The sequence below is a fragment of the Apaloderma vittatum genome, unplaced genomic scaffold (genome assembly GCF_000703405.1).
Source record: "Apaloderma vittatum isolate BGI_N311 unplaced genomic scaffold, ASM70340v1 scaffold4398, whole genome shotgun sequence".
Classification (NCBI taxonomy): Eukaryota; Metazoa; Chordata; class Aves; order Trogoniformes; family Trogonidae; genus Apaloderma; species Apaloderma vittatum.
Window position 1 is genome coordinate 70889 of NW_009731092.1, and position 19140 is coordinate 90028.

The window sequence follows — 19140 nt, forward strand, 5'->3', positions numbered from 1 at the left end:
CCAACTAAGACCAAGACTCAAGTTAAACCAAAGAAAGCCTCCACCCATTTAACACTTGCAGTTTAAGTTCACTTTTAACTGAATCACTGTGAAAACAATACCGAAAATTTGAAGACCTAAACAATTTAGGTGCCTAATCCTCTGAGGGTAGACAGACACTGGGCAACCTTCAAAAGCCTAAAAGTTTATTTATATAATTTATTTCACCCAAGGCAAACTCTTCTGGTGAAGGTCTTATCTCGGTATACATGTATCACTAATTATCGGTTTCACTGTGCTTCTATGTGCATCCTAAAGCTATTTGCTGCTTCTATAACTGTGTGTATAAACTTGCAATTTTTCAAATAAATCTGTGGCCTGTACTTAAAATGCATGGAAAGTCATTATTGAACACAAATACATTCACTACACTAACGGTAACACATATTTTGAAGAAAATATAGCGAAGCAATCGCCAGCTGAACTCTCAGTTGCCAAGCAGAATTTGGCGCGGCACACCAACCACCTGTAAGCCCCGCAGATCCTCTCAGTGAAGGCAGATCCTTATGTAGATTAATTCATCCATACTTCAGCTCCATATGACAAACCTCAGAATTCCCTCTGCCTTAAAGCTGCTCTCCAGCTTATCCAAACTTCTACGAGAGGTTAAATGAAAGAAGGCTGTTTCCCTGTGTGTTTATACCCCGTACAGATTTGCCCTGCGTGCACCATCAGCCTCGGTAACCCAAAGGCAAACCAAGTATTATTCACTTAAACGATGGGGAGACATTTCTCATTGGTTCATTATCCAGGTAAGAGGCATCCTCACCTGCCCAGACTTTACCAGTAGGCACAGACCAAGGAAAGCAAGCAGAGCTGCACTGAATGCAATGTACAGTTCCTTTTAGTTCCTTTACAGTTTCTTTTTCTAATTTTTTGTGCTATGGTGTTTCCAGCTTAGAGCACTGTAAGACATTCACCATTAAAATGTAAAATGCAGGGGTCAAGTTTCCGAGCTGTGAAACAAGAGGAACATTTATCTTTACCTTAATCTTTCCTAGAGAAAAACCAGATTATCAAAAGACAAGAATATCAATGGAAAATACAAATGGAAAACGTGGTCCATTAAAACACAAGGAATAAAACCAGAGAAGGATGATGTCAAGTGTGCCTTGGCTATTCTGCAGCCTCGGTCTGTTCAGTGATAATAGAGGTTTGACTCTGATGAAGATATTAAATGATTTGACATTGCCAGTTATATTGTTCATTGGCTGCAGCCCAGTTTATGACCAACTATAAAGAGAAACATGGGAGGGAGGAAGAAACAAGAAACCCCCAAGAAACTGATTTCATTTTGGAAAGAAAAATTTATTAATTATAAAAAAGGCACACCCAAGACAACGCTTTTGACAGAAATACCTTAAATAACCCCACATGAGTGGGGGTTTCACTCTGGAATTCAATACTACAGCCATTACTCAGCACATTCACATGAGTAAATTCCAGTCTATTGCCACACATTCAGTCTCTACTGCTATAAATTTTTAATTCATGAATTTACTAACACTCAGCAACTACAACTCACCATCTGAAATTCGGGAAGGGAGTAACAATCCTCTTCTGCCTAATTCAGCCAGAGCCAAGCATCCACCATGCCACGCATTGTCTGTTTCTTGGAAACTAATTTTAGAACAAAGAGAAGTTTTGTTAAGGTTGGCCTTCCCTTTTCAGATTTCATTTTTCATAGTGAATTCCTAACGTTTTTCAAGAGACATAATCCTAACCAGCATATGTTTATTGTGTTATTAATCCTGTTAGATTTCTAAAATACAAGAATGACAAGTTGAACATATTTTCTGTCCCATTTTGTGCAGTATAAATGCCGACAGAAACACGATCAAATACGCTAAAAACCCATTTATTAATATAAATGTAACCTCAGTATAGGAGAGTACAATACCTGAAACTCACCCGGAAGAGGAAAACAACTTTCTAGTACTCTGGCAAAAGATGCAGATTTACAAACATACCCCAAATAACTAGTGAATTTAGTGCCAAACTGTCCTAAACTAGCAAAAGAGGTTCACATTTCCAGTAAACACACTATAGAAGCTTATGCAGTGAGCAAACAGTGGTGTTTAAAAACCAAAAACACCCCAAAAACCAGAGCATCTTATAGTGAACACAGCAAAAAATACCCAAAAACGGTGGACAATTTTTGTGGACTGGCAGATAAAGGAGCGAAAAGGGGAAGAGCTGCAAGCTGCATGGCTAAACATACAGAAGGTTCATTCTGTATTAAACTAAGAATAGGCCTCTAAGAATAAAACACCAAACAGACAGACGAGGTCATCCCAAAGCTTCATGTCTCCCAGCAGCCTGTCTCTGACGTGGACCAACAGCACACGCTTGGCCAAAGACGAAGCATCGTTCCCTTCTGGCCTCCTCGCAGCTCGGAGAGCTCCCGAGCCAGAACATCGGATTTAATAACCTCCGATGGGACTCTCTTCCATTAATTTCTATAATCCCTTTTTGAACTCCCTTTACACTTCTGGCTTCCACAACATCCTGTGGCAATGACTTCCACAGTTTAATTATAATTGCATGAAAAAGTACTTCCTGATGCTTTCCAGCTCTCTCATGAGGAGAAAGAGGGAACAGTAAACAATCACTCGCTTTCCCTGTTTTTTCCATAGTTACGATTTTATATATCTCCATTATATCCCTCTACTTTTTCTACCCACTTGGGAGAATCCCCATCAGTTGAATCATATTTCAGTGATTCAGTTTTGTTATCTCTTCCTTCCTCATAACATCTGACAGCTGCTGAGCCCTCCACTGACATTTTGACAGAGCTATCAGTGATTTCAGCATCTCTTTCCTGAGTAGCAACAACTGGTTTACAGCCAGCTACACTCTTCCCTAAATGCATTAGCTTGCATTCATTATAGTGTATTTCGTATCTCATCTATTGTCTAGTTATGTAGCTTAAGCTTATATAACATTTTATCCTCTGTCACTTTTAGTCTTCGCTATATTAGCTAACTTTAAATCATCAATTGATTTCCTCACCCCATTGGTCACCTTTTTTTCCAGGACCCTTTCCGAGTATGTTGAACAGCACAGGGCTCCAACAGACCCCTGCAGGACTGCGCTGACCATCTCACTACATTGTGAAAAACGAGCACTTGTTTCTTCCCTGTCTCCTGTCTTTCAATCTATCTACATCTAAGAAATCCTTTCTTCCTATCCCAAGAGATAAGAGCAAGGTGCCTCTAAGGAGCAACTGACTTGTTTTTAGTTCAGTCACTAGATATTTAGTGCAAGGAACACAGAGGAGATTCCCTTTGTCCCCATCTACATTTGATCCCGGGTGTTTCTGAAGAAAGCAGGTCACTCAATTACTAGTTGGATTACTCATTCCTACGACTTGAAAAACAAGGGAAGAAAACACAGGTCTTTGAAGCTCCAGGGATAATTGAGATCAGCAGCACCTCTTAAATTAATCACAGCAACGCAGTGGAAGTATTGGCTAAGTAGATACTTTGCTTGCAAGTTTGTAAGACTTTATACCTTCCTTTTTTAACGTGTTATCCTTTGAGCTGGTACTTTTAATTTTTACTCACAACCAATATGTAAAGATTTTTTAAAACTGTAGTACATCAGTGACAAATTGAACATTACTGCTATTTTTTGCCACTGAAGAAGTTCTTTTTATTATTAACTTACTCTAAAACACTAGTTTAGATCTTAAAGCTCAGGTACTCAATGTAGACCCGACGAGCAATTCAATATAAAAAAAAGCATGTGATACTTGTTTCGTAACACAGCTCTATATGGCTGCAGAACGAAGACATCCAACAACCAAGAGCATCACACGAATACCCTGGCAGCTGTGTGTGATCACACCGAAGTTTCAGCTCTCCCCAAAGCCCCTCTGGCACAGCCAACAGCACGAGCCCCAAGCACAGCAGCAGAACGAGTATATTGCAACACTCTCCAAAATGTTTCTAAATCTGGGAGATCACGCACAACTTTACAGGAGAGAAGAGCGTTTTTTGTTCAGGTGTATCGTCTCAGCATCCACAACATCCTGCGGCAAGAAGTTTTTACAGTTTAACTATGTGCTGTGTGAATAAGCACTACCTCTTATTTATTCCAAACGTGCCACCTGATACTTTAGTTTGCTTCTAATAATATAAAACCTGGAGGGCAATCATTTCCATGCCATTCAGGATTTCATAAACCTCTTCTATATCCCATTTATTCTTCCCTCTTCTTACACGTTCTAGCCTTCTCTCCCAAACAGATTGCTTTGCTCGGGTGATTCTCAGAACCCTTTTGGAATATCGTTTCCAGTTCTCCTCTGTTTCTGAAGATGCACACAACGCTCGAGATACGAGCACACCATGAATGTTCACAGCAGCAAGTTAATGAGCATTTTTTATTTTTATTTTTCTTCAAGTGCAACTTCAGGCTTTCCTTTAGAATGGGGTAAAGGTGAAGGAATAGGAATAGTTTCTTAATTGAACCCCCTTAGCACCTTTAAAGATGTTGAAACCTGAGGGAAGGGAAATAAAATTTACAAATTCTTAGACCTGTCTTCCTAAGTGTTGTACTCTGGTTTCATAAGGGTGTAAAGCATGAAGTAAGATTTTTACCTAAAACAGTCCAACAGAGACCCAATCACGTCATCTGCTAATTCTTTTGGAAGTCTTCCGGTTATTCTGCCAATTCTACAGAAGTTAAAAAAAGAAAAAAAAAAAGGAAAAAAAAGCAGTGATTCATTAGTGTTGCATTTAGTGAGTAAGCCCTAAAATAAATTTAGTTACTGAAAACTTGTAAGACTTCAAGATGGCAATGCAGTACCCTAACCTCACTACCCTGAAACAATCATCTCAAACTCGAAGCAAAAGTTACGCAGTAGTGAATTTAACACAGAAACACATTTTTTTAAGTGGAAGAGGAAAAAAAAATATTTTGCAGAAATGCTCCTTTACACCCTTCAAATCGAGTCTTATCCAGAATGTTTATTTACAAACCTACCCAAAATTTTCCTGAAGATTAGCCCAATTTCATGTCAGAAAAAGATGCAAACCTGACTTTATACCATGAGCTGTACTAAAGCCATTTGAAGTTAAGTGTGTATATTGACCCTACACACAAATTACCAATCACGAGACTCTATTTCTATGTTTAGTTCACAGTAACTGTACGAAACCTACCCTTTTGCTGCAGACCACCGCACAATAGTGTCTTTGTCTTTCAGTCCAACCAGCAATTGCTCTGTTAAAAAATTTTATTTAAACAAATTATTCTTACTTAACAACAGAAAGATTTCATTAACATAACCGCCTCTTAATTTAAATAAAAATACATCTAGATTTCTTCTGTTTGTCACACAAGTACAACTTGAAATCAAAGACAGAAAGATGTCAAAATAGTTTTCTAAAAGATTAAATTTGGTCTGAAATTTTAAGCGCTGGAAGATTCAAACTGGTTCATTAGATTATTCAGTTATGAAAGTTTTCCAATATAATTTTTTGCCTATTTATTTAGAGTATATCCACCAGCAAGGTAGCAGAGAACCTGCTGTATGACTGCACACTAATAAAAAATGCTGTGCATTTGATACTACCACAGCTTAAAAATGCCAACCACAATTCTTTAGCTTTCATGTAACACAATTTTTTGGCTTGTTTTTCACTATGAATTTTAATTCATCGTTCCATCTGTGAAAGGTTCAAGATCTCCCGTATTACTGGATAAAACTGGTAAAATGTATTTCAGTAACTTCATCCTCTTACCCCACAGCAAACACCGCAGTACTGAGTTTCAGCTTGAGATGCTGAAATCCAAATCATTTGACAAAAATACAGTATATTTTAATGAACTGCATAGACTGAAATGCTCCGGTCACTCAACTGTCCACGTGAGCCCACGTACCCACATGACATTCTCAGCCCCAAGCAGGTTGTTTTCCAATCTATACTTAATTTGCAGGCAACACAATAATTTCTGTCCAGTTTTAACACACCTACAACGTTTTCAATCTCTGCTGGAATGTCATATTCCTCTTCATCGTCATCTTCACTTGCAGCAACTGTTACCATTTGACTCTGCACAACTGAACCCTGAGCCTGCAGATTGGCAGCCAGAGATCGACAGCCACGCTGGTACCTGCACAAGGAATAGGCACAGTTCACTCATTTTTCTGATTTAAGTTCCAGCTGAAATGGGTACGCGCTGTCCTAAAGCCTGCTTGTCAAGTTCCTACAGCTCGCCAGCTATTTAGTGGTGGTTTTAAAGAAAAGGGCAAAATATCCCATTCTTCTTCCTCGTCTCTTTTCCAAGGTGAGAAGAGCCAGACTATTTAAATGGTTCCTTTTCATTATCTCTGCCTTTCCTGTTTCAGTATAACCTACTTTCCAAAGCTGACAATAAAGAGAGGCAAAATTCCCATGCCCTAAAAAACTCTCCAAACCCTAAAAAAATTAAATTAATAAAATCAACTTATTAAGAACTGTTTTTCAAATGTTAAAGCTTGCTTAGTACTTTCTGACCAAGCTATACTCAGATATTTAGCCTGTAGTGTAGATACGCTCTTACAAAAGAGATACTTTACATGCTAAACTTATTTTTGCCATTGGGCAAGGTACACTCTCCACCTAAAAAGAATTTTCTACGCCTAAGGACGTTCTCAAAACTTGGTAAAAGAAACACAATAAAAATAGTCACCAAGGGAGCCTGCAATTTTAAAATATCAGCGCGAGAAATCTCAAAAAGAGTTTGCCCTCTGGCAGTAAGTAAAACCAGACACCAAAACCTGACTAATATGCAAAACGCAAGTGGGATTGCAACCACTTTTCCCCTGTGAACTTTCTATCGAATCAGGGTAGAACTGTGTCATGGAAAAAGCTGTGTTTGCTCTTACAAAATTGTACTAAATCAACTTCAGGAGAAAGGTCTTCTCACCTTTACCAAGTCATGCATTACACAGCAACAGGCTTCTGCTTGTGCAACGTGCAACATGAAAAGTCAGATTTGGCTTGTCACAGCACTAGTTGCAAAATGGAAAAAAAGGTTACAGGAATCTAAAGGCAGAGGAAGAAATCTACTTTTCCCAAACACTGCAAATCAAGAATGTGCTCGTTCCCAAATAACACGGAGATTTCTTTCTCTTTTAGTGGAAGATAGGGGGACAGAAGGCCAATAGTCAAATATAGGGATTTAGGTATTTTTATGTTTTATGAGTGGTTTTTATTCATTTTTTCAAGTGTTTCAGCTTTAAACTGACCTCCATTTCGCTACCTTTGGTTTCACAAATGTCATTCCAAGTCGCTGAACAAGTTTCATCCCTAGCTTGCGAAGAACCATCTGATTACTTTCCGACAGCTTGCAGTTATCAAGACGCTCAAGCACAGTGGCAGCTGTCAAAGAAAACAAAGACACAAGAAAAACTGTTTTAAAAAAATCTCTGGGAAGTTTTGAAAGTTCTTTAGAAGATTCAGGTTTTTTAAGGTATTACCGAAATGCAAACGCCTCATCAACTACTTGGTAGTAATTCTGACACTGGTCAAATAGTGGTTACATCCGTCACCTACCAAACAGGAAGGATTGCTTTACAAGTTACTTTTGACTGAGAAACTCATAATGAATCTACATTCTGAGAGTATTTATGCCTCTAATTCTCACTGCAAGTAACACATTCGAGTATCTTTCAGGCTCTCAGAACCAGGAGTCAGAAAATCTAATTCATTTACTCGGCAGCCTGTGTCTGCACACTACAAAAGTGTTCCCTTTCCTCGGTTATTATTTTCAGGCAGCACCAACGTAAGTCCTCTGGCATCAAAATTTTTATGACGATGAATGTCCATAAACATTCAGACATGAGAAATACTGTGTATGTGTAAACAATCAGCAACAAAACCTTTCATTTGGGCACATCAAAGGTAACAAAGTTATTTGTCCAGCGAAGTAGGGAAAAAAAACACAGATGAAAGGAGAATCTTGGATTAAGAAGCATAAGGTTCCAGGACTCAAAATTTTCACAAGGAACACATCCCTGTTACAAATAAAATATCTACAGACCCATGCAAATGGCCTCAGGACTAGTGTTTACTTCTAAATCGAGTTTTATGGTGCAAAAGATTTCAAACAGAACCTTCCTTTGTCATTTGTCTAGGTTTTACCTATGATACTCAGATGTGTTAGAACATGCAATAATTAAAAATCTTGGATATTTTTTGCCTCTTACATTTTCTTACCTGCCACAGTTTCTGTCTGAATATTTGCTTCTTAGCTGTGATCATTCTGTCTTTCGTATGATAAACCGATTTATGGGTATGCCCCTGATTTTTCTCTTATTAGCAGACTCATAAGTACTTAATATTCTGTCTATATGGGACAGACCAAAATACCTGATTTCACCAGCAGTGTTAACATGTGAGCCAAATACCTTCTTCTTATACCAATTATGACTATTGTTGTGCAGTTGCATCTTTTAAATTACATAATTTTGTGTTATCCCATATTTTATGGAGCCTGTTCATTATTCTGGCAGTCGTCTCATTCTTGAAGCTTCCACAGAGCTGCCTGCTGTTCCTATGTGATGACATTCCTCAATATTTTCTGTTTGTTCCTGACCAGGTGTACAGCACATACCATCCTGTTTGTCTTCATTATCTTATCTCCATCTTTACCCACATCTCAGGCATTTTGTGAGGAAGCATCCGCATCTCAGACTTCATAACTGGGACAACAAAACTGTTTCCAGCACTAGATCTATTACGTTTCTTCTCAGAAGCCAAAATAATTCCATTAAGTGAAATCATAAGTACTCTAAAGCGAACTTAAAACATTCCTTGACTCCTGTGAACAGTACAAAACACACCTCTGGAGCTTTGACAGGCTCCACAAAACTGACAAGGACTTTTGTAATCAGCCATCACACTCTCCTATCTGTCTTTAGTGCGATCAGTAAAACCCAAGCTATTATTTCACAGCCAGTTCTGACCATATTCCAGAATTCACCATGAGATTAATGTAATCCCAACATGCAGCTACACTCTAGAAAATTCTGTGCCTCCTTTCGGGCACAGAATCAATCCCTAATAGCATACCTCTTCACTAAAAACTTTCTCCTCATTTCAACAGTATTATGACATGATCCCAGCTGAGTCCTGTACACAGCAGGTTCCTTAAACTTGGATTTTCGAAAATCCTGTGCTTAGCATAAGATTTTCTGCAATATCTTCAGCAGTAATATGTATAAAACCAGTTTATGTTCTGGAGGGGTTTATTTAGTATTTTCCAAATCTTGTATTTTGTATGTCCCGTGTTCAGCTCCTGCATTATAGCAACAGCCAATGGGATCACCTGCCAAATTCTCTGATACACTGTTCCAACATAACATTCCCGAGTGGCATTTGCTCTGCTCTGACTGTCACCTCTATTTTTTCCCCCCTCATTCTGCACGCCTCCCTGTTGTTTTCACTCTTTACAGCACCACTTGTTATCAGTTTAATCTTTCTTTCCTTTTTTAATTGAATAGTTTTACAAACCGAAATCAGGCTATTGCAAACTTACCGTATGGTAAACAATCTTCTCGTTTGCCATGTTTAAATAACTGTGCCTACAATTAAAATAGGGAAAACAGACATGAGAATACAGAGATTCCGCAGCACAATATACAGAGCATGTAGTTCTAAAATATATTTATGTCCTTGCAATATCTACAGTGTTTACTAATCCAAACAGCATAAAAGGAAAAGAGTCTCAGTGTGCAGCTTTTCTTCTTTGTAAGTCAATGCAAGTCAAGATGAGCGTAGCCCAGCCCTCCTTTCCCATCCGTGCAGTCGTGCAGGCAGCCAACTCGGAGAGCTGAGCTGGCCAAAAAACACCCAAGAGAGAACGAAGAAGAAAAAAAGGGGAAGAAAAAAAGCCCGTAGTTTTCATCCAGCTCAGCTCTCTGAAGCATCCAGCTCAGTGCTTGGTCACACGAGCTCGATGCCGGTGCAGTCACAGCACCTATTACCTCAAACAGCCCTTGTTGCTTTGAACCTCTAAAAAGTGAAGCAGAATTTGCAGGACATGAATAAAAGCAAAAGAACTAGAGGAAGTCTCTACCCCGTTTGGGGCTTCCTGACGCTGAATGTCTCCCAACCAAAGGAGCCTCGCTCATGACTTCGACAACCCAGCGCCTGGAACGCCTGGGTCGCTGCCAGGCAGGACAGACGGACACACCGGGGGGGAGCTGAGCTGTTTCAGCAAGAGCACACGGACGGACCGCACACAGGACGGGCTGAACCACCCGGTGCTTCACCCTGGTTCTCCACCAGCTTCTGGAACTCCATGTTACAAACCAGCTGCAGAAATCTCTGCCTGTGTATCAATACGAATGCACCTCCAACACGCAAACTGTAATTCCTGTGCCAGGGGATTTAAAGAAGCAAAGAGCAAAAAGCTTCCACGATATTTTTATGTACAACTAAATATTCCAGACTTAAATTTAAGTTTCCGCAGTTCACTTAGTATTCATCGAAACTACTGTGTTCAGTCACTTATAGTTCTTTGCTTTGTCATTCACCAGAAGAAAAATCTTCCTCAATAAATATGCCCAGGAGTTAAACAAGAACAGACTTACCTTAAAAAAATGTACTTTCTCACACATACCAAACACACACATGCCTCCCGTACTGCAGGTGTGGTTAAGAGCAACAAAGGCAATAAAAACACCTTGGGGCTACGTACCCATTCTACTTTGTTTTGTTACTAAATTGCATTTCAGGATCCTAAATTAGCACTTCTGATCAGTTCTACTACAAGCCATATAAGGGAATTTGATAAAAAGTGTTGGATTATTTAAGATTCAACACTTTGACGAGTAACTAAGCAATTGTAAGGCATCCTTTTAAAAACTACACTTACACAGCAGCAACGCCACAAGCTACTTCAGGCCCAGAAGAACAGCTAAGAGAAATAACTACCAACACAGCTGGTGTCAATAGAGCATAGCTTTTATCAATAAACCATATCAGTAGCCAAAAATAAACAGGATGTCCCACTAACCCTGCTTCTGTTGAAAACCCTAAAGGAGACAGAAAATCTGCAAATCTTTGGTATAACTAAGCAACCTAGAGCACCTCTACAATTTTTCTACTTCTTTGCCAAAGTATGCAGAAACTCATTTCTTCCATCGCTTTGTCCCTGTGTTTTGCTTTAAAAATCTACCAGCTGGTTTCCTCACGAGGTGAGCAAAGTCGGCAGTGGCTGCTGGGAGACACCTCATCTTCACGAAGACTTCACCTTCGGTACAAAAACCCAGTTAAGAGCAAACGCTGTTTTTACGGTGCACGCACAGGCTGCCTCTCCATTATCAGGAGAGATATATATATATATAGAGAGAGAGATATATAGAGATATATAATTTCCGAAGTAACAACAATGTAGAGAAACAGCTTTTTAGTATAGCTTTGGGAATTCTCCTGGACACGTGCATTTGGATGGCTACACTCCCACTCTCAGCATACTGCCTAGGAGCTCCTGCAAAGCTGGAGGAGAATACGCAAAAAACCTACACATTTTCAGTCTTGAACAGTTCCTAAATCCTGGCACCTTTCTACAAGTTTCTCCATAGGTTTTCACATCCATGAGTCCAACTCTGAAGTCAATTCTGACTCCTCAGTAGAAAACCTAACTAGAAGGTGTCACCTCTAAGCAACACGTGGCAAGAAATTAACCAACACACAAGCAGGAAATGAGAAAACTCTTCAAATATGGCATAAGATTTTTTTCTAGTGCTTTTCTAAAATAAGAAAACAGCCTCACACGCCTATGAATCAATTGAGACAGTGACTGGTTCCATTTCTCTTCCATTTTTATTACTTTCTGGCCACAAAAAGTGGAACATATATTGTTTACCTACAACAGTTTCACTACATACCCAAGTAACAAAATATTTTTGCATCCAATACTCAACACAGAACACCCATTCTCAAACAAAATACTGCAAGGACTTAAAATACACTTTTAGATGTTAAAATCATTGTAGTAACTGCTGCAGATCAATTAGATATAGATTAAGGGATTTTATTTTATTGATACAAGTTTTTAGGGGAAGTAAAAATTAACCAAATAACACCATAGCTACCGTGTTTAATTTAATAACTAATATTTACATGCTTTTTGTTCAATAAAATATGCTGTCTGCTGATTTTGGAAATGCCACATGTCTGAAAAGAAAGAAAGTTCTGTTTGCACCCACTAATGCACACTGCAAGTCAGATATAACCTTCTACCAGATTACTGGTGTTTTAGCAAGTGATAGATCAAGTTTTTCTCTGTACTGGAGAAAAGTTCAATAGCTATTTTTAAAATAATTTTTATAGAAGTAAACAGGTAACAGCCAAAGTGGTGAAAATTACTCTACAAATATTCAACTGAGCAGGAAATCCAGTGTCTGGGGGTTTTTTTTCTGATTGTAGAAATGTCAGGAGAAGTTTTTATTACTTCTTTATGAGCCAAAGCATGCAAAAGCACTCACAAACCCCAATTTTCCTAAACTTCTGACCTTAGCAGGTATGTTTTCCAGTGGAAGTAAGAGCACTTTAACTGATGCTGGCCTTTGGAAGCCGGGGGCAGTATGTATTCCTGCTTGCTACAGTCACCCATGTACAGCAAAGTTACTGCCTCGGATAAATCCTGCACACCCGGGGCTCACAGGGATTATACTGAGAAGAAAAGTCCACGGCGCGTGAACCGAAAACATTACAAAAACACGTAGAAAAAAAGGACGAATCTGCCTCACAGCATTCAGCTTAAACTTCCTGCCTTGAAGGAAGAAAAACATCCAAGGCACGCCATTTCAAAAAATCTGATACAAGTGAAATAATTAACAAGCCTGGTTTGCCACCTGCACAGACGTTTTGGTGTCAGGAGCTGACAATACTGCAAGCACGGAGCCCGGCGATTGGAGCATCCAGGCAACCCAAGTTACGCCACGGTCTCTTCACTTTAATGAGGACACACAGCACACACCGACCTACCCAACCTGCTCAACTGCTGAAAAGTATGCGACTCCCTCTCTTATAAATAATTAAGCCACCTACAAATTAGAGAAAATCAGTGGTGTGCAAGCAGTGACGACTGTCAAGTCTGGTTTTGCTTTAGAAATAGCATGGTGCAAGGAAAACAAAGCCTAGTTTCTCAGTAATCACAGAAGAAACACACCACACCTTGCAATTGTCTGTATAACCCACTTTAGGCCTGACCTTCCCGAGATCTATCAATGAGGATCATCTCCAGGACATGTTCCCCAAGCTATACAAATCACCATTAAGGGTGCCCTGACTCTTGGGGAGCGTGGGTATCTTCCTGCCCAGCAGGAGACACAAGTCTGAACCTACCCTCTGGTTGTAACCAACCCAGGCAAGGACTGGAAAAGTAATTCCAGCCTCTGTGGGAAGACAAGAATCTGGTATCTTCCATTACTCTGGAGCACCCCCTAGTAGTCACACCACAGCCAGATGCAGGGAAAGCGATCAGCCAGCCCTGCCTCCAGGCCAGATGTGGGGAAGTAAACAAGGTGAGGGAGGACAAGCCGTCAGAAGAGTAAGTTCACTTGAAAGGAGAGAATATTTAACGCATGACCTGTGCAGCTAATAGTAAACCGGATTAGTTAAAGCCCTTGTCCTTACTACGTCTTCAACACAAAGAGTACCCCTTCCGCAGGTCACACGCATTTGTCAGCGTGGTACGGAGGCTGATGAACTTCACGACAGCTCCCAGTTCAGTGGTGGCAAAAGGAGCTCAGGTCCCTTAAGACCTCAGTTAGTTCCCAGTTGAGAGCCTGAAAAGTTCCGAGTAACACAGGGAGAGCTAAGAGAACAGTTTCTTTCCATTTGAACAGCACTACCCGAAACACAGTTTTCAAATACTGGGAAGAATAATAACATTAAAAAAGCAGCCTTAGAGAGTACTGTATTCTAACAGGAAAAATAAACAGTCTCATGATAAGAATTGCTAAACCCTGAACTAACCACAGTAGTTCTGGCGAGAAGGAAAAAGCTCAGAAGCATCAGACACGGCCCCTTTAGAACACTCCCTGCCCTTCCGAAAGCGGAGAGAGCAATACCAGAAAGTGGTCGGTGCCCTTCGTATCTGCAGAGAGAAGAATTTTCTTCTTCTACTTTTTGTACAGCTTTAACACCAAACCACTAAGCAACACACCTTTCACAAAAAAATAATGCCAACAGACAATCTTAGCATTGCTAATTCTTTGAGAATGCCAAAAATATAGAGACTTGGGAAACATTCTATTTGGAAATATTCTATTTTTGTGCCTCTGGGTCTGAAAGAATAGACTTAGAGAGTTCTTTCTTCCCTGGAGCAAAATTTACATAAGCATGTAACTATTGCTAAATAACTTTTGCATTAGAGACAGCTCAGGGAAATGCCCTGTTCTTAAGACTCTCGAGTTTCATCAGATCACTGTGTAGGGCGTTTTATTTTTTTTAATTATTACTCACACTTGTATACTGAATCACTTATAAAACAAATAAGGTTTAATAAGTTTCAATGCCCAAGGCTACCTCAACATGATGACATCTCTGTCACGCAAGAACTGGGAGTGCTACACCCTGCAGCAATAACTAAAAAGCTGTTTGATATAATGGCAGGTTTAAAAGCAAACCTCCAGACCAAGAGAATTTAAAATGCAGATTCTTGAAACAGGTTAGAAGTTTCCTTCAAGTAAACAGTAATATAAGAAAATGTAGCAATTTCTTATTAATCCAACATTTATAATCCTTCGAATATACAAAGCATCCAAACAGAAAAATTAATTTAATAACATACTGTGACGTTAGTTTCAACAAAAGAGAGGGCAGTTTTAAAAACTGAATCTGAAAATCTGTAAGCACGGATTCTTGCTAGTGCACACCTGTTGTGAAATGATATATTACTGACGACAGGTGTAAAGGGGAAAAAAAAGAAAAAAGCATCGGTGGAATTAAAATCTGTAATGCGGGCTGCGTGTTTCAACAAGAACCATGAAACAGTAGTACTTGTTCCACACAGAGTGCTGAGCTAGATTAAACAGTAGCATACCTAATCACCCAGACTTACGGCCACGAAGAGGCAGATCAAAGTGCACCAACGTCGAACTACTCATCGCGTACCTAACTTGCAGTTTCAATTCATTGAAATGCAAGAGTTTCGTGTCTTTTTAAAGCAGTTGTGCTGTGCCAATCTCACTACAAGCTGCTTCCTAAATGCAGGGCAGAAGCAGCACATCCTAATCCCACCAAAAACCACCCTTTCGGGGCAGCCCCAAACTGATCCGATGAGGAGAGAGAAAGACTTTTTATCTCTACCCCGGTGGGTTACATTCCCAAAACCTGTCACAATCCCGAAACTCGCCTTGCTGTGCTGCCCAGAAACTGAACAATGGTCTTTTTTTAACTCCTGCCTGTTGGGAGAGAAATATCCAGGCAATGAAGTTTGACTCTTAAAGCAATAAACTGCAGAAGGAATCCAAGGGCAAAGAATTTTTAAGCCTGTTGACACGAGTTTTTGTTATTCCTCAAGAGGATGTGTTCTGATTTACGCTGAGCATCTACTTACTACGTTTCTGTACAGACTGTCAGAATCCTGTATATTTAAGAGGAAAGCTTCACTTAGCTTAAACACTGCTTTCAGGTGATATTTTTGGTTTAACAATATGCTACTGTTGTAAGCACGTTACAAAATTCTTAATATTAAACGCTTGGAATAAGCATTTCCTACTCCACTTAAGCTGTGTCTGTGTACACACGCACCTGCATACGTATCATTCTGACAATCTTTATTCCCTAATGATATAATTCATGCTTACATTGTGGTAACCAAAATTAAAAATTGAAGACTGAGTGCAAGAAAAGGCTTTAAAAATTCAGTCTGCTTTTACCTACCCACTGGAACAAGAGTTATGAGCTGTGAGACACAAATAAAACTGGCCTGATAAATACTTTCTCCTACCCCATAGAAAAGGAAAAAAAAATGCAAGAAAGCAGGCTTCTGCTTCCAGGTATATTGTATCACATTCTAGTTTCGATTCTACTTGTTAAGTATTCACCTGTTTCGCTTAGTGTGCACTAATGAACAGGTGGATAGAGCCAAAGCCAAACTCAAAGGAATTATGACAAAACACTAATGTATTATACATCCTGCAGGTCTCATCATGCACCGAGAATGGCAAACAGTCAGTCTCCCTTTCCAGATCTGACAATAAAATGATGAAACATCACTCTGTCTTTTGAAACACACTGCAATGCATACAAATAACGCTTCCTCCTGCTTAAGCAGCAAGTCCTAAATTATTCTAAATATAGATCATTTCTTGTATCTTCTGATTTGGAAGAGCTGCTAGAGGGGGAAAAAAAAAATATACCAACCACACACCACACACTTGTTCCAGAATTTTGCTTTGACGTTCCGTAACACACTGCACACAAGTCCTCACAGCAATTATTTAAAAAGAGCTGCAAATTTATGCAAATTATAGAAACTAGTACAAACTCCAGAAAATCCTTAAACCTGTGAAAAGACTGAGCACATCATCTGGCTTTGCTTGCACTACCTTGACTTCGGTCAGAAACTAAACCAAGAAGGAACAATACCTGAACAAACTCCTTCATTCCACCCAAACAGATTCCGATATCAAAATTAGAACAGATACCAGAACTGTGGCTGAAGTATTTCAAAACGCACAACAACACTTTTAAGGGCGTAAAAGAAAGCTTTTACAGAAAGATATTTTTACAGTGCACAAGAAGAATGCTCTCATATAGTAGTGGTTCAGGTACTACAGATTTTTTTCCATGCATAATATAAAGATTTTGAAACTCAAACTAAGAATTCAGCTCTTTGAGTCATAAACTATTGTAACTTCCGAAGGAGCATTAAACAAAAGTCTTGCAAGGAACAACATGGGAAACTGCATTTTTTCAGACTACTGAAGGACAGCGGTGAACAAATTTACTACGTCTTCTTAAAACTATTGGGAACAATCTTTCAGCTGAATAAGAACGGATACGACTCTCAAGCATCCCCTGCACTGTGGTTACCAGTTCTGAAAAGTCTAGGGGAGACCATTACCATATCAGAAGCCCAATCTCTTCATTTTTCACAGCTCCAAGACTTTGATTTATCTCAAAGGTTTAGTTTGAAGCAAAAAAACCCCACTAATCAAACACAAACTGCATTATGAAATGATTACTGATATACAACCAGATACTGAAAAGCATTTTTAAAGAGTTATTTATCAGTATCTATACTGACAAGTTCGCTTCCATTTGCTGAAGGCAAGACTACTTGAAGAAAATATACATACATGGGAAGTTACATCGTCAAAATTGTTGTGGACAGAATTCTAGCGGTCTATTATCATACCCTTTTTTAATAAACAGGAACCTCTCTATGCATTTGCTGTTAAAGGTTACTATAGCAGTATCATACGATCAGAAACAGGAACCTCTCTGTGCATTTGCTATTAAAGGTTACTATAGCAGTATCATACGATCATATATACAATCATCTATCCTTCAAAGGAAAAAAAAAAAAGTATTTACCAGGGCCTGGAGCATGCCATTCATAACAACTGTCCCCTCCATGCTCTGGAAGGAGGATTTAGATAACGCTGAAAGTGTCCAGTCCAGGAAGTCTGCCATCCTCTTTTGCCTGACATCAGGGCGGACAAGAAATCTGTCATGGAAAAAACAAAACACTGGAGTTACTAACTTCATGACTCTCAATGAAAAACAGTTTTTCCTGCTATCCAAACTGGTTGCAGTTCCGAAAAACAATTCTCCAGTGGCTATTGTCCTGAATCACCGAGGGATGGAACACTCCAAACCATCACAGGTTTAAGCGCTTCCATTTCTGAGCAAGGCACTGACCCAGAATTTTACTTTCACTCCAAACCAGCCTATAAACTTGGCTTCTACAGACTTCTCATCTTAATTGTAAAGCAACAAACTTTCCAAAGGTCCCGCTTAAAAATCATTTCCATTAGACTCAGCCAAAAGCTGAAACAAATATGAGGATTTTTCACCATTCTTACCACAAATGTGAAAACTGGTACAAATCCACAACTAGTCCCTACTGCACGGCTCAGGCTCTATTTGGTTTTTAGATCTTTGAAAAGGTCAAATACCCGTTATTTAACACACTGGATGGGTCAAGAGATGCAATTTTGTGCCTCTTGGAGAGGGCAAAAGAGGTTCATCGTGGTTAAAGTACTGCCATAAACCTACGCTCAGCCATCATTAGTGCGAGCCAAGCTCCAGCTACAGGGCACCTGGAGCAGCGAGCTCCTCAGCGAGCTCAGCACCTAAACCTTAGGGGCCTGTTCCAGCAGAGATTCAGACTCAATAAATTAAGAATCTTTGTTCGCAAAGGAAACGAGGTACACAGGAAAGCCCACAAACTACAATTTATAGCACTTAAGGATGTAGGCACCTACAAATTAAATGGGGAAGTGGAGAGCATTAAATGCATAGAACACAGGAAACAGCGAGCAGACGTGTGATCACCTGAATTGTCTTCAGAGTCAATCTCTGTCAGGTCCAGGCACAGAACAATGACAGTTTGGGGCAGGGGTTACGTGAGGAGGGGTGGTTTGTTGTACACCAGAGCAGCAAGGACAAAGCCTGCTTTTGCACAACAGCGCAGGTAAGAGAAGCAGCTTGTAAAGCAGATGAACTGGTTCCCGGACCCTTTCTCAGCCCAGAGGAGTTCAAATCTTAATTTCTCAAAGGAGTGCCCGAACCTCCTGACTAGAAGCAAGATAAGGGTAAGCCTCATCCACTGCAACCAGGTCACTGAACAGAGAGAAAAGAGAATTCATCAAACAAACTCCACCTCCCTTGCCTGATGAAAAGTAAATTACGTTGGAAAATGCAAGTCTTGGATCCTGCTGTTTCTAAACTTCACTTGAAATTCATAAACTCCTTAGAGCAGGAACCAGAACCCAGACTTCCTCTTCCTCCTACTCAGCGTGTTACAGAGTTACACTCCCGTCTCTTATCTCTCTGTCTGCCCTAGGACTGTTGCACGCCTGCCTACCTAACAGTCTCACGTCAGGAAGATGAAATAGCGATCTTGTCTCCGAGTAACTCTGCC

At 39.8% G+C, this 19140-nt stretch overlaps 1 protein-coding gene across 1 annotated transcript in view; it reads right to left on the reverse strand.

Annotated features, from left to right (window-relative positions):
- TBCD (tubulin folding cofactor D) overlaps positions 1-17721 on the reverse strand; it is a gene marked incomplete at both ends in the record, with an annotated part of 83881 nt that extends 66160 nt beyond the window's left edge. The window contains 7 exons of the mRNA XM_009875048.1: positions 1565-1659; positions 4641-4715; positions 5205-5265; positions 6017-6159; positions 7277-7409; positions 9568-9613; positions 17589-17721. Of these exons, the coding sequence (XP_009873350.1) occupies positions 1565-1659; positions 4641-4715; positions 5205-5265; positions 6017-6159; positions 7277-7409; positions 9568-9613; positions 17589-17721 (686 nt within the window). The remainder of the gene's footprint in view (positions 1-1564; positions 1660-4640; positions 4716-5204; positions 5266-6016; positions 6160-7276; positions 7410-9567; positions 9614-17588) is intronic.
- Between the last annotated feature and the right edge of the window lie 1419 nt (positions 17722-19140).